At 34.9% G+C, this 16129-nt stretch overlaps 2 protein-coding genes across 2 annotated transcripts; one reads left to right on the top strand and one right to left on the bottom strand.

Annotated features, from left to right (window-relative positions):
* Nucleotides 4072–7651, top strand: LOC109723026 (adenosylhomocysteinase). Its single transcript, XM_020251230.1, has 3 exons — nucleotides 4072–4893; nucleotides 5903–6439; nucleotides 7133–7651. The coding sequence occupies exons 1-3, from the start codon at nucleotides 4183–4185 to the stop codon at nucleotides 7340–7342; spliced, it is 1458 nt and encodes a 485-aa protein (XP_020106819.1). The 5' UTR covers nucleotides 4072–4182; the 3' UTR covers nucleotides 7343–7651.
* LOC109722812 (protein RALF-like 22) lies at nucleotides 11405–12176 on the bottom strand. Its single transcript, XM_020250958.1, has one exon. It carries the CDS (start codon nucleotides 12105–12107, stop codon nucleotides 11673–11675), a length of 435 nt encoding a protein of 144 aa, XP_020106547.1. The 5' UTR covers nucleotides 12108–12176; the 3' UTR covers nucleotides 11405–11672.

The raw sequence follows: 16129 nt of genomic DNA on the forward strand, positions 1-16129 counted from the left end.
TTTAGTGACATATCTAGCTCGACACGAAAGCATCAGATGCTTCAAAAGAGCTGATCAGTCCCATGTGCGAGGTTGAGATGGTCGTAGACGTGAAGGACAACAGTAAATGATGAGACTGGGCTTGACGTGATGTGTGTGAATTTAGGAGAAAGTGATTAGGGGTTAAACTGAAAAACTTAGTAAAGGTTATAGTTTACCAAACATGTTGATAATAAATAGAAATCCTATTACAAGGAGGAGATGCAAAGCATATATACCCTAATTAATTCTTTGATCTAATAATTAGGAGTGTCAGAGTCCAACTGGTTGGGGAAAATTAGGTCTCTTTCCACCACCTTAAAAAGTTTAAATCTCATGTTAGTCAAAGTGAAGTGGAACTTGTGTGCAACAATGATATGTTAGCATGACTAATATAATGGAGAGTTTTTTTTATTATTACTTTTCTTTTTAGATTTTACAATTCATCAAAAATACCAATTTACCTATAATTTTAATATGATTAATTTGAATACCAATGTACCATTTAAATTTAATTTATTCTTCAGATCTGGTGTAAGCTGTGATAATAAATTAAAGATTGAGCACTCAACCATAACACAAATTTTTATTTTATTTACATAATGATGTGAATAAAATTTCAAATTTAAGTGCCTTCTTGGTTTGACGTAATTATAAATAAAGCGCATTTAATGATCTGTGTAGTTAGAAATACAATGATTATAATTATATATATTTTATTTGACTGAATGTAATATATTTGGTTGCATGCAGTTGAAAACTTAGTTTCATAAATTTTATCATTATATATGTTGGTTTTTTAATCTGGTTTCGGGTCGCCCATGATGGGCAAATCCGACCTGACCCATTAAGAGGTGGTTTTCTTAGTTGGTTGGGAAACCACCCAGGGCGTGTTTGGTTCGAAGTCGGAGTCGGAATCGAAATCGGAATCAAAATAAACTGGAATCGGAATCGGAATGACTCATTACCTAATTCCATTTGGTTCATCACCTGAATCGGAATCGGAATAAATCATTTCCATTGTTGATGTTTGGTTCAGGTAGATATAAAAAACATAATCAAATTAATATACTAACATTATCTTTATAATATATTAATTTAAATTCAAATTAAAAATTAAATATTAAAAATTTACATCAAAATTTTTAAATAATATCAAATTTTTAAATCTATTTTTTTAAAATAAATTAAACTTTGAAGTTGAGTGGATAATTCAAAATATGAAACTAAATTTTGATTTATTCAAATTCAAACTTAAAATTACAATTTAAATTTTAATTTGAATCCGTAAATTTAATTTAAGTTTGAAATAAAATTTAAATAAACTTTATATAAATTAAAATTTAATTTAAATTCAAATTCATAAGTTAGATTCGAAATACTTGATTACATTTTAATTTTTAATTTAAGTTCAAATTAAAATTTAAAATTATATATTTAATTTTTAAATTTTAACTCATAGTTTAATTAAAAAAGTTGAAAAAATAAATTTAATCCGAATAAATATCCATTCCGTCGGGATTCAACTTTCAATCCGGCCTTCTAGGCCGGATTGAAAAAAGGGGTGATTCGGGGATTCCCATTCCACTCGGGAATCGGAATCGGAATGAGACTCCCGCGTACCAAACACCTATAAACGGATTCACCCATTCCGATTTCGATTCCATGGTGAAAAAGAAGCGAACCAAACACGCCCCCAGTACGTGCAGTTAAAAACGTGCAGAGAGAAAAAGGGAGGAATGGAACGTAACAGAAAGTTCTCACTTTCTGCTTTCTTTTTCTTCTAATGAGATTTCTCTCTTCATTACTGAGGTTCCTAAAAGTTTACTCTCTTCTTGGAGGATTTGATATTTGGGTTGTGAAAATTAGTGCAATTTTCATCTTGTGATCTTGCATTTGATCCGTTTGAGCGAGTGGTTTGGTTTGATCCTGTTTTATCATGATCTTTAAATCGGAATTGAGGTATTTCATACATTAAATTTTACTTTCAATATATATAGGATGGTAAAATTATTTTTAATATAAAGAATAAATTTTTATCTAAAAGATGATTCAGAAAGTAAGTATGTCTTTTATTTATAGTTATTCTCTCCGATGATCAGTATTTAAATTTGCATGTAACTCTAATAATAGTATAATTGCAACTACATGCAACCAACTAAACCTTAGAGTATGACAAATTGCCAATTTCAAGATTTTTTTTTTTTTTTTTTGGTGAATGGTTTTGTTTAAATGAAATTTCCAAAAACTTTGAATTAGATAAAGCTTGGTAGGTGAGAAGTGTATGGTCACTAGTGAGTTGTTGGGTTTTTTTATACAACCACCTTAAAAATATCAGCATAAGTTGTTGGGTTTTTTATATATATATATTTTTTATTTTTTTAAAGTTGAGTATAAGTAAGTGGTGGAAAATATTAGATTTTTTTTGTTTTTTATTTTTTATTTTTTATTTTGGAGCTAGGGAGTTGTTTTATGTAAGCATTACAACAAAAAAAAGCATGTATCCTCTTACAAATGAGTGCATCAATGTCAATTCTATTTGTCAATGAAGTTGTTAGGTCCAATCACACATTCAAAAAGTAGTTGAAATAAAAACAATAGTATTTTTATTTACTATATTTTTATTTTAGTACTTGTTATTTTATTTAAATTTAGTGATCTAATCTATAATAATTTATTCAATACAATATTAAAATTCAAGCGATAAATTTTGAGACCGAAACAAATCCTAAGTAAGCGCAAGGCTAATAAATGAATTGTAAAGCTCATCAAAGCTTTTTAAAATGTGTCATTGTAAAATTTCTTAACAAAGTGGGGGAATTGTATTTTGAAATTTGAGAAATATTTAATTTTTTATTTTTTAAAAGTATATATATATTTTAAAAAAATTTAGGTTGGGGTGGGTGAGATTTTGTAGGTGGGTCCACTGCCTCTCCACCAACCCATCACCTACCCCCACGTCCACATCTCCCCACCATCCCTACCTACACCTCATGCAGTTGCAATAATTAAATATTTTGTTTAATTAGCATCTACCCCATAAAATTATAGTTGTCTCATCTTATTTTTAGCCTTAATCTAAACATTATTTTGAGTTGTAATAGTTTATTATACCAATTATATAGTATAATAACTACTTGATTTCCTTTCTGGTTTGTTGCACACCTCTATACTATAAAATGTAGCAAAATTAGTTTATATATTTATTTATTTATTATTTATTTTTGTTTGGTGAAGATCTCGTGACAAAATGAGTATTTGTCGATATGTATAACCCGTTGTAATCAACATAATTGTTTGACTAATTCATCAATCAATTATTAGATATATGAAAATATCAGCTAAGAGAATTTCTTTGAATCCTAACTGTAATACAAAATTTCTTCAACTTCAAATATTCTTGAAGGAATATTGCACGGCCAGTCATATACTATATATTATGGCTTAGTTTCTAAATAGTTTATTAAATTTTAAGTGAGCGATGTGACCAGAGAGAAAATCTTGTCGGACCAAATAACGGTGTAGACGAAGGACCACTTGGAAAGTATGAACATTTATTTTGTGCTTGCAACGTACATATTTAATTTTAGTTTGTTATAAGATTCTACTTATCGTTATTGTCCCAAACAATGCAATTACATACTAATTATAAATTATAAATTCTTTTTTTTAATCAATTACTATATTAATATCCAGTATAATATATAAAAAGAGATATATTGAATAAGATGATCATACTAGACAAATAGGCCTTAATATAAAAGGCCCAATTAATATTACATAAGGCCCAAAACGAGGCCCCATAATTGGCCCAAATCATAAGCTGTTGTGTGATGCAGGGGTAAAATTGTAATTTTATCAAATTTTCCGTATAATCACCGCAGCCACCTCCACCGAGAAAAACCTATCACGAATAAGAGACTGCCACGTGGACCGTCATTTTCTTTTGACTGGGGAACCGTGACATACCAACCGTTGCACGCACACCCCAAATCCTCCGATCCAACGGTCCAAATCCCCCCTCCCCTCCTACTTATACCCCTTCGCCCTTCTCCTCACTCCGCCTCTCTCTCTCTCTCTCTCTCTCTCTTAGTCTTCTCCATCGTCTCTGACGAGCGAGCGACAAACCCTAGGGTTTCTGTGTTTTTGAGCTCATCGTCATCCATGGCGCTCTCGGTGGAGAAGACGTCGTCGGGGCGCGAGTACAAGGTGAAGGACCTCTCCCAGGCCGACTTCGGGCGCCTGGAGATCGAGCTCGCGGAGGTGGAGATGCCGGGGCTCATGGCGTGCCGTGCCGAGTTCGGCTCCGCGCAGCCCTTCAAGGGCGCCCGCATCTCCGGCTCCCTCCACATGACCATCCAAACCGCCGTGCTCATCGAGACCCTCACCGCGCTCGGCGCCGAGGTGCGCTGGTGCTCCTGCAACATCTTCTCGACCCAGGACCACGCCGCCGCGGCCATCGCCCGCGACTCCGCCGCCGTGTTCGCGTGGAAGGGCGAGACCCTGCAGGAGTACTGGTGGTGCACGGAGCGGTGCCTCGACTGGGGCGCCGGGGGCGGCCCCGACCTCATCGTCGACGACGGGGGCGACGCCACGCTGCTGATCCACGAGGGGGTGAGGGCCGAGGAGGAGTACGAGAAATCGGGGAAGCTCCCCGATCCGGAGTCCACCGACAACGCCGAGTTCAAGATCGTGCTGGGGCTCATCAGGGACGGGCTCAAGGCGGATCCGAGCAAGTACCGGAAGATGAAGGAGCGCCTCGTCGGCGTGTCGGAGGAGACGACCACCGGGGTGAAGAGGCTCTACCAGATGCAGGCGAGCGGGACCCTGCTGTTCCCCGCCATCAACGTCAATGATTCCGTCACCAAGAGCAAGGTGAGCTCCTTGTTTACTCTTTTTGGTTCGTGTGGATCTAGATCTGAGGTTTTTGTGTTTTATTGTTGCTGATCTTGTGGCTTCATTTGTAGATCTGAGGTTAGATCTGAGTAGATCAGGGTTTTACATATTTTTAGATCGATCTAGGGTTTGTTTGTTTAGATTCAAATCTAGGATCTGTTTATAGTGTTCTCTGAGGCGTTTTGCTATCCTTACGAAGTTTTAAATCAAAGATCTAGTTGTAGAAATTAGTTTTCTAGTTTAATATAAGAATCACTTTGTTTTTTTTTTTCTGAAAAAAGATTACTTTACTGTTAATTTTACCTTTTGTTCTATTCTTATTATTATGATTATAGTTGTTTAAATAGTTTATTCAGTGTTGAGTAGATTAACAATAGTGATTTGGATGTTAGTATGTTTATGTTCACTTGTTTTATGTGGGCGGAGGTACTTGCAAAAGATTTGGGTAATGGAACTTAGTTATCTCAGCAATTTGATCAAGGATTTTTCTTTTCTTTTTTTGGCTATTTAACTCGTGGTACTGCAGAGTCCTAAGACACCTCTGAGCTTTTTACTTGAAATGACCATTTAAGTTGGTAATTATTTTGGATTAAATGAAGTAATTATCAGTTTGGTTGCTCATTTTCAGTGACAAGGTCAAATAAGTCTTTAGGAACTGTTATAGATCTGGATCTGGAATCTCGTGATCTATAAATTGTGTTGTACCCAAAAGCTTTTTCCTTTATTCCCTTTTCCTTTGATTCTCTGATTCTCTGATGGAAATGTACTTTACTCCGTGTCTATTGTCTCAAACTTCTTCCTTTATATCCCAACTTCTTCCTTCTTGGCATTTTTGCACTACTAATTAATTAGGATTCAATGTTACATCATTTTTATTGAATGATCAGGTCAATTTGTCATCTAATTTGTTACTATTAAAGATCTAAATGAATAATCCTCTTCCATATATCCATAACATCTTTTCTCGCCTCTGCAAATCTGAAAACAGTTCGACAACCTCTATGGGTGCCGCCACTCTCTTCCTGATGGCCTGATGAGGGCGACCGACGTGATGATCGCCGGGAAGGCTGCTGTGGTCTGCGGCTATGGTGATGTTGGCAAGGGCTGTGCTGCTGCCTTGAAGCAGGCTGGGGCCCGTGTGATCGTCACTGAGATTGACCCCATATGCGCCCTCCAAGCCCTGATGGAGGGCATCCCCGTGCTCACTTTGGAGGATGTCGTCTCCACGGCCGATATCTTCGTCACCACCACGGGCAACAAGGACATCATCATGGTGGACCACATGAAGCAGATGAAGAATAATGCTATTGTTTGCAATATTGGGCACTTCGATAATGAGATCGACATGCACGGGTTGGAGACCTACCCAGGTGTTAAGCGCATCACCATCAAGCCACAGACTGATCGGTGGGTTTTCCCCGAGACCAATTCTGGGATTATTGTTCTTGCTGAGGGGCGGCTCATGAACCTTGGGTGTGCAACAGGTCACCCCAGCTTCGTCATGTCCTGCTCCTTCACTAACCAGGTTTGTACTCTTGCAACAAAACATGTCTTTTCCTTTTATTGTTCTGTTTATAGAATGCAATGCTACTGTATCTTTCTTATGGCTTCAATGTAATGCTTATGATTTTGTGTTCGGGAAGCCTACAATTATAAAACATCCAAGCTTAAGCATGTTTGTTATTATCTTTAAGATTTTTAATGATTAATTTCTTTAGGTGATGAATTGTCAAAGAAGTTCGATCAGTTGGTAGTATTTAAATATAGATTTAGTTACCATTTTAGCAGATGATTACTTTACGTGGTGCTGGAGCTGGAGACTTGCTTTTGAAGTCTCAGTTCCACCGACTTTCTATATCCTGCAGTTTTCTTTCTCTAATCTGCGCAAACTTTTCTAAACCTTTCACCATTCTCTTAGAGAAAATGTTTATCTCGCAATGGAGTGATCTCGCAATGGAGAAAATGTTCCACCTACTTTCTATATCCTGCAGTTTTCTTTCTCTAATCTGCGCAAACTTTTCTAAACCTTTCACCATTCTCTTAGAGAAAATGTTTCTCTCTTTGCAAATTGATAATTATCGTTTGTAAAACACTCGAATTATTTTTGTCACTTGTTTGTCAGTTTTCTTTATGTACAAATCTTGAATCATAACTCTTACCATGGAGTGATCTCAAGATTCTAAATTTCGTGTGCCCTTTCTTTTTTAAAATCGTGCAGGTGATTGCTCAGCTGGAGCTGTGGAAGGAGAGAAAGAGCGGCAAGTATGAAAAGAAGGTGTATGTCCTTCCGAAGCATCTCGACGAGAAGGTCGCAGCCCTCCACCTGGGCAAGCTTGGCGCCAAGCTAACCAAGCTCTCCCCGTCCCAGGCCGAGTACATCAGCGTCCCAATCGAGGGCCCCTACAAGCCCCCTCACTACAGGTACTAAACCCTAATATTATGCCCAAGAGAGGAGGTATACTTATCGAAAACTGCGGCATCAACTTGTTCATCACTCCCTCTTTTTCCCTTTTAATTATTGTTATTGTTATGCCTTTAGGATAAGTGTTGTTCTGCATGTTTTTGTGTTTCAATGGCGAGGAGATGAGTTATCAGTATTCAGTTTGGAAGGAATAATGAGTGTGGGTTGTGACTGTGAGGAGGGGGTGTTTTATGGCCAGATACTTTTTTGTGTCTTTGGCGCTCGCTCCTTTTCCTATTATTTTGCAATGCAATCAATTGATCTCCGATTTAATCAGGCTATTTGCGAAAATGCTATTAGCAATAACTAACCGTGTTTCTTCTTCCTAGCCTTTTCTCGAGTTTTCGGAGTCCCGAGTTGTTTCGGTGCAGCTATTGTTTTCTCCTCGCAACACATTTGCGTAATGTTTAATGAGCATCAGGGTAGGGTAAGTTTGGTTCGTGTTACGTAGCATTACAAGTTATTTCGATATAATCAGGTTTCTGAATCAAATTACTACAGATGTTGCATCAGCTTTTGATTTCTTTAATTTGAGCCACCTGGTGTGACTGCTTGTTTTAATAGAAATGTCGTTATGCTGAGTCACTTGGTTAAACACCAGAAGATAAGCAGTGTGTGCAGCAAAATTTGAAGTGGTATAGTTTGTTAAGCGATTTAAATCAAATAGAATTAAAATGTTTATATAGGGAGTTTAAATTTTTTTAAAAAGATTAGAACGTTTGATTAAAATGCGTCGCAGAGTTTTGATTATGTTCCATGCCTTTTTATTTTTTTTATTGTTATTTTTATGCTAATCAGTCATTTCGATTCCTTACAGACATTGCCTAGCATATTGCTGGGGTGAAAATGGCTATGCCTTGTGGACATAACTCAAAAAAAAAAATAGCACATCGAAAATTTGGACTCTTTTTTCAATCACTAATTATGTTAGAAAATTTAATTATAATAATTTTAAAAAATTGCACTAAAATTTCTTACTCTTTCATTCATTAGACTACTTGTGCCACTGTTTCTTACTCTTTCAATTTGAAGAGAGATTGCATAAAAAATTTATCAGTTTTGTAATTTTATAAAAATGAGCTATTGTTTTGGATTTTACTAATTCGGCCCACGTTTTAATAAATTTATCAAAATATCTTTTTTATTATTATTATTATTTTTTCAGTTCGTTGGTCTTTCTTCTTTGGCTGCAGTTCGTCTTCATCCTTTAACCGTTTCTTCCTTTTTTCTTTCTCTTGCTTTCTCTCATTTTTCCTCCTTTTTTCTTTCTCTTGCTTTCTCTCATTTTTCCTCTTCCACTCCCTCACATCGACGTCGCCTGTCAATTTCTCGTTGCTTTTTCGTTTTTCTCCTTTCGCGCTCCTGTTTGTCTCCCTACTTTGTTGTTTCTTCTTCTCCTTCTCCTCTCACTTCCTCTCCCTTCTCCTCCACTTCCACGATCTGTGTCGTACTCTGCTCTCTTATTTCGTCTCGACGCCGGCTTGAATATAGTATAGATTGCGAAGGTGTGCTTACGGCAGAGTGTATGGTCGTGGACGGTGACGACGACGAAGATACCTCACCGACGACGAAGATACCAAAAGTTTAAGGACGACGGGGAGAGAGAGCGCGTCAGCTAGAGAGTAAGGGAGGGGGCACAATAGCAAAAAAAGATGTAGATGATAGAAATAAAAGAATAAAAATAAAAAAAAATTCTTGTGAAGAAAGAAAGTTGCACTCCTTGTCGTCGCTGTTATAAGAAAGGCAAAAAATTAGAGAAGAAAGAAGACGTTAAAGTTACACTATTTAAGACGAAAAGTACACTCTTTCAAGTAAAAATTATATTGCTTGAGAGAAAAGTTATACTCTTTGAATAAAAATTATACTATTTCGAGCATTTGAGATGAAAGTTGCACTCCTTGCAACAAAAAATACACTGTTTGAGCGAAATTTGCACTCTTTGAAAAAAAAAAGTTGCACTATTTAAACGAAAGTTTTAAATATTTTAAATGATGTAATTCTCAAACAGTGCAACTTAGTCTCAAATGATACAACTTTTATTTTATGTGATATAATTTAGTCTTAAATAAATTTAAATGCTTAAATTTTCGGTCAAATAGTATAATTTTTACTCCAACAGCATAATTTTAGGTAAAAGAATGCAACATTCGCTTAAAATGTGTAATTTTTATTTTGAACAGTATAACATTCACTCAAATAATACAATTTTTGCTCAAAAAGTATAACTTTCGTTCAAAAAGTGTAATTTTTTTCTCAATTAATATAATTTTTGCTTGAAATAGTATAATTTTTATTTTAAACAGTATAATTTCACCATCTTCTTCTTCTCTTTTGATTTTTGGCCTTTTCTGTAGCAATGATGATACATCTTCACAAAAGAAAAAAACTTTTTTTTTTATTCTTTTTTTTTCATCCTCTATATCTTTTTTCGCTATCGCGCACCATCCTTGCCTTCTGCCATAGCTACTGCCCTATCCCGATGGGTTCTCCCTTTCCATCGTCCTTAAATTTTTTGGTATTCTTGTTGCCGTCGTTGTCTACTGCCATACTCTTCACTACAAGCTCACTTCTGTAATTTATGCCATATCGGAGCTAACATCGGTAGAGATGTGGACGGCACAAGAGAGCAGAGCATGACACCGATGTAGGAGCAGTGGACAAGGAGGAGAGAGAGGAAGGAACAACGAGGAGAGAGATGAATCGGAGTGGAAAAGTGAACAAACCAAAAAAAAAAGAAAAGAGAAAAAAGAATAAAAGTATTTTAGTCAGTTTGCTAAAAAGTTGAACCGAACCTACAAAATTCAAAATAGTTACTAATTTATGCAAAATTTTAAGACCGATGATGTTTTTTTTTATGCAAATTGAGCTAAATATTATAATAAATATATATTATATACCTAATAATTTAAATTATAATTTCGAGATTTTTATAATATAATTTAAAAAATGCATCATATAAAATATATTTATACAACCTGTGCATGAAATAATTGCTTATAATATTTTAGGAGCTACCGACAGACCTTTTGTCTGTGTCCATAAGTTGTGCCTTTAAGATGCCCAACATTAAACTTATTGAAGTGTATATATGTATAGAGTCCAGCTATAGTGCTCGTAAAAGCACGTATTTGGTGCTTATAAGTTTTTTACCGTTAGATCTACTGCTCGAATCATTTTCAACCATTAGATTATACTATTCAACCAACCACCCACTCAACCCTAGGGGGCTCACATCATCTTAACCGCATATCTCTTAATCCAATGGTTAAAATCTACAAGCACCAATAACTTGGTACTTTTAAAAGCATAGAAGATCAATTATATATATATATATATAGAGAGAGAGAGAGAGAGAGAGAGAGAGAGAGAGAGAGAGAGAGAGAGAGAGAGAGTCCGGCTACTATACTCTTGATAGTATCAAGCCTTTGGTACTATTGAGTTTTCTACCGTTAAATCTACCCTTTGATCATTTCCATTTGTTCGATAATATTATTAAATCAACCACCCACTCAACCCTAGGGGACCACTATTAATTTAACCGGGACCACTATCATTCTAACCGCACATTCTTTTATCCAACGACCAAAAACTAAATAGTACCAAAGGCTTAGTACTATTGATAGTATAGTAGCATAATTCTATATATATATATAATATTATTTTTTAAAAAATATTAAATTGAATTTGCAAAGCATAATAAAAGATTTTAGGTGGAGAATATCCACGCCTGCCCGCACCACCCAAAAAAAAAGAAAAAAAAGAAAAGAGAGAAAATGAAAATGTCCAGTTTCCCTACACTATAACTGGATATATATTTTCTACAGCAAAAATAAAATAAAATAAAATAAAATCCAATTGACATAGCAGTGTGACCCATACGACATAACAGTTATGATCACTCAAAAATATATTTTTAAAAATTGTTAATACGCTGGCATCATATTAACACGTCATAATTTTCATCTCCGTTTTTCCGATGCTGCCTGAAGGTACAAAAAATTAAAGGCATCATCACAGCATAGACGACAATTAATGTAAAAAAACAATTCATATTCATCATCCATTGCTCAAGAGAAATAACCAATTCATGATCTCCAATTTACACCAAACCAAAGCCCAAATTTACAATTGGAACCATATATGCCCATACCATTTAACTCATCCCCAGCTAGCTAGCTAGCAACCACCAAACAGTCAATTAAGCAGTACAATTACTACTAGTACACAAATTGCTTAATTTGTTTCTTTCTTGAGAAGCTAAGCCCACTTGTAGATCTCCAAAGCCATATGTGATTAGTTAAGGGTTTGCATCTCTAGCACATCCAGTGATGATCTCACAGCCCCTGGCATAAAGATTGGCACTTGGGAGTGCTCTGCAGTTGTAGTAGGGGACTCCTGCTCTAGAACAAGGGACTACATCTTCTCTGAGAGCTTCATAGCTGATGTACCTCTTCTGGCCTGTACCCCCCCACAGAGCCCTCCTTGCTGCCTCTGCCTCTGCCTCTGCCTCTGTCCCCATCTCCATCTCTGCTTCTGCTGCTGGCTTCCCCCACAAGCACTCCCCCCCCAGCTTTCCTCCACACCCCAGCTTCACCTCCAGCACCACTTCTGCTGCTGAAGTACTGCACTTCCATGGGGAGGAGGGGGTGAGCAGAAGGCAACATACTAGTAGTAATGCCCATGAGAGCATTCTCTTCTTTACTGGAGTGAGAATGGAGGGAGACTCTTTCATCTCTCTCTCTCTCTCTCTCTCTCTCTCTCTTTCTCTTGTGTTTTTTTGAGATCTATTTCTTGATCTAAGGATCAGGTGGGAGGGTATTTAATTGTGGTGCCAGTTGTTTGCACCTGGTTTGGTCTTGTGGGGAAATTACTGCATGCACCCGGTGCACCGTGCACCGCATTTCTAGAACCCTATTATTATTAAGGGGCAATTTCATAGGTACCCCTCCCAAAGTTTAAAATATCATACATGCCCCTATAAAGTTTAAAATATCATATATGTCCCTGTAAACATTGAAAATTATCACCAATGCCCCTACCGTCAGTTGTGTTAGTTTTACTATAGTTATTAAAAGGTTAAAGGTGGGTTAACTTTTAAAATGACCTATTTGCCCTCAACTATGCTTTAATAAGTAAAAAAATGTATGAAAATCCTATCTTTTTTTAATATTGGAAGCTTAAAATTTTTTTAACCAAAGTTATTCTCAAATATAATATATTTTAGCCTATGAACAAAACTCTTTTTTTTTTTCCGTTGACAGAAAAATGCATGCATATTGTTATTTGATTTATTTTTTATTAAATAGGAAAAAAAATTAAACCTATATTTTATTTCAAAATTACTATTACTGATTAGGAATATGAATTGATATAGGTACATAATTTTATCTGAACTCAATTTTATAGGGTGAGCTTAATCGATGCTGAGTACGAATAATTTCAGTTAAAATTACAAAAAAAATAAATCACATTATATTCAAACTCAGTTATGGTTTTGATTTATATCTAAACCAAACCTGAACCGAAATCCGAAGCCGAAAACAAAACTAAAATCATATAAAAACATACTATATATAAAATACAATTTTTATATATTTTTTAAAAATAAATATATATTAATAATTTAATTTAATATTTAGTATATTAAATAATTAAATTTAGGTTTACAGAAATTGTCTTGAAATATCTATTAGTATTTGTACTGTTGATGAGAGATAAAGGGTAAAAATGGTATTTTAAAAATATAACTCCATTTTAAAGGGAACTTAACTAGTGAAGGATATTTATGATAATTTTTGATATATTGGAGGGCATTCATGAAATTATGGATTTTAGAAGGGCATTGATGAAATTAATAGTTCCTGGAAGGGCATCTATGAAATTATCCCTATTATTAATTATAAAGCTAGTCTTCTCACATTTTTGCGCTTATACCGACCGTCCCTAAAGCAAGTAGCAAAGGGCTTGGTGGTTGGTAACCGAGACCCAAGTTCGAATCCTAGTTGATTCATATTTCCAGCTAAGTTTATTTCTAAATGAAATAAACGAAACGGGTAGCGTGCTACCTATCTCTCTCAAAAAAAAAAAAAAAAAATTTTTGCGCTTATCTTAATTACCCTGACATAAAAAAATTGCATTAATTATCCCATACATTTTGTGTGACACATTAGGATTTGGAATAGTCGTATATATAAGATATAATAAGACTAAGCCTCTTAACTCGGCTGTAGTATTTTGGCGATAGTTAGATTTAAGAGGTTAAAAGAGTTAAGTGTACTAGAACTAGAGTAATTTTAGGATGAGTAACCTTTTGGAAAGTGCACCGTTACACTTTGTCAATATTTTAAGTAGGTTCGACTATTTAGGATAATTGTTGAATTCAACTGTAAAACTTTATAAAGATGAATTTATTGATAACGTAATACGTAAATAATGTAATAAAATTATATAAATTGAATAACTTACTCAATAAACTGACCATCTTGATAATATTAGTAAAATAAAAGATCTCATTTATCTGCATTTTTTATAAATTTTTGAGTTGCAAATTAAATATATGTTGAGATGTGCAATAATATGATATGTCAACTCGTTTTAATAAAATTACAGCCTAATTTACCATTTTTAAATTTCTTAAATCTATTTGAGATGACGACAAAAGTATAGAGTGATTATTAATATCATTCTTTAAGCGGGGGTAATTAAGACTAGGGCTAAAATGCAAAGCGGCTTTTTATAATTTAGCTTAATTAGAAAGAATGAAAATGCTTTTTTGTATACCCGAAAAGAGAGAGTAGATCTTACATGGCCTGTTCTAAGATTGATAAAAATTTAAATAATTTTTAGTAAAATCAGAAAAAAGAAAAATTGATGTGACGAGTAGATAATTAATGATTCTTGAATAGAATTAGTTTAAGATATACACCCTACTTTGAGTATATCAGTAGTATTACTGGTTAGGCCCTTCTTGTCAAGTAAAATATTGATTAAACACTTTCTCGAAACATGTCTTGTATATGATCTCGTGAAGCTTCAAAAAAATCAGTATGTTTCTTTTCTATTTGAATGTTCGAAACAAGCAGTAAAAATCAAAGACAATTTATCCTATTCTTTAATCATAATGCTTTAATTTCATCCATGGGAAGAGAAATAATTTGTAATTTGTAGTTTTGAAGTTTTGAAGTTTTACAAGATCATTTGAAAGACATCCCATCAGAATGATTGTTTAATTAGTAAATTTATTTATGAGAAAGGATTAATTAAACTATTTAATAAAGTCTACAGAGTTTACTGTCAAAATTAATTAAAAGATTAGGAGGCTATTTGACGACACTGTAAAGTTCAGAGGCTGTTTATACATTTATTCTTAAAAAAAAAAAAAAATCTTTTTTTGTATCCACCATTCTGCATTGATACTATAGCTAGCCTCTCTTATGCCTAAATATCCAACTGGGAGCGATACTACAAAAGTCACGATAAAAAATATGTCAAAAAGTAATTATCTGTTGTTAACCATACATAAAATATCTGCGACACAGAAGATTTTTCTCCTATCACATAGGCTTCAAAATAAAATTTAGTAATTAAAAGATTTACTAAAACTCGCAGAGTTTGAAAACATTAATTTCTTGTACATTGAATACCATTTTGTTTCACAGTGCCTATATTTAGAACTATTTAATGTCTAAAGAATAAAAGGGCTTTTAAACTAATAAGGGTTTTTTCTTGCAAATAGCCCCCTGATAAAATTTTATTTTAAAATTGGCCCTGCCCCTGCCACTTTAAGTTGAACACGGTGAATCATTCACCGTGTTCAAACACGGTAAATGGTTCACCGTGTCCAATACAAATATTCCCATTAGCCAAAAAATAGCTAAGTCGAGTTAGTTGTATTGGACACGGTAAATCATTCACCGTGTCCAATACTAATACAGCCTTAGTCCTAGGTAGTTGTATTGGACACGGTGATTACTACTAACTCTACTTAGCCATTTTTTGGCTAAATGGGGATATTTGTATTGGACACAGTGAACCATTCACCGTGTTTGAACACGGTGAATGGTTCACCGTGTTCAACTTAAACTATTGCTCCGCCCGCGTGGCGCTGACGTGGCGCTTGCGTGGTAGGGGTAAGGCCATTTTTGCAAATAAATTTTTAATAGGACTAATTTTAAATTTTTTTTTATCAGGGGCTGTTTGCAAAAAAGGCCCACTAATAATCTTTGTATATATGAATGGACGTTTTAAATATTACATATCATTAATTAATTTTAAATATTTAAATTATTAAATATTTAATGTGGTGCTGGAAAGAAGGCCAAATACCTGCCCAGCTTTTATTGGGATCACATTGCCATTATGGACAGTCTCATATGTAGGGATGTAAATGGATCCGGATTGATGAAGCTCTCGTCCCGATCCATTCTAAATAGGGCGATAAGTGGGAATAAAAAATATAAAAAAATATGATTCGTCCCAAATTCATTCCGATCCGTCAAATAAATAGAACGGGAGGTAGAAGACCTTTTTCTTTCTTCAATCAGTCCTGATCTGTCAAAAATTTGCTCCCGTTCCGATCCACTTTGAATGGGACAGTAAGTAAGAGCCAAAAATAAAATAAAAACTAATCCACTCCGCCCCGACAAAAAATAGAGTAGGAGGTGGGAAAACCCTCCCGCCTCCAAATCCGTCCTGTTTGTATTCCTTCTGGTCGAGTCTTATGTTGGTCATTCTGGAAAGGGCGAAAAGTCAGAA

The sequence above is a fragment of the Ananas comosus genome, linkage group 17 (genome assembly GCF_001540865.1).
Source record: "Ananas comosus cultivar F153 linkage group 17, ASM154086v1, whole genome shotgun sequence".
NCBI classification, from domain to species: Eukaryota; Viridiplantae; Streptophyta; class Magnoliopsida; order Poales; family Bromeliaceae; genus Ananas; species Ananas comosus.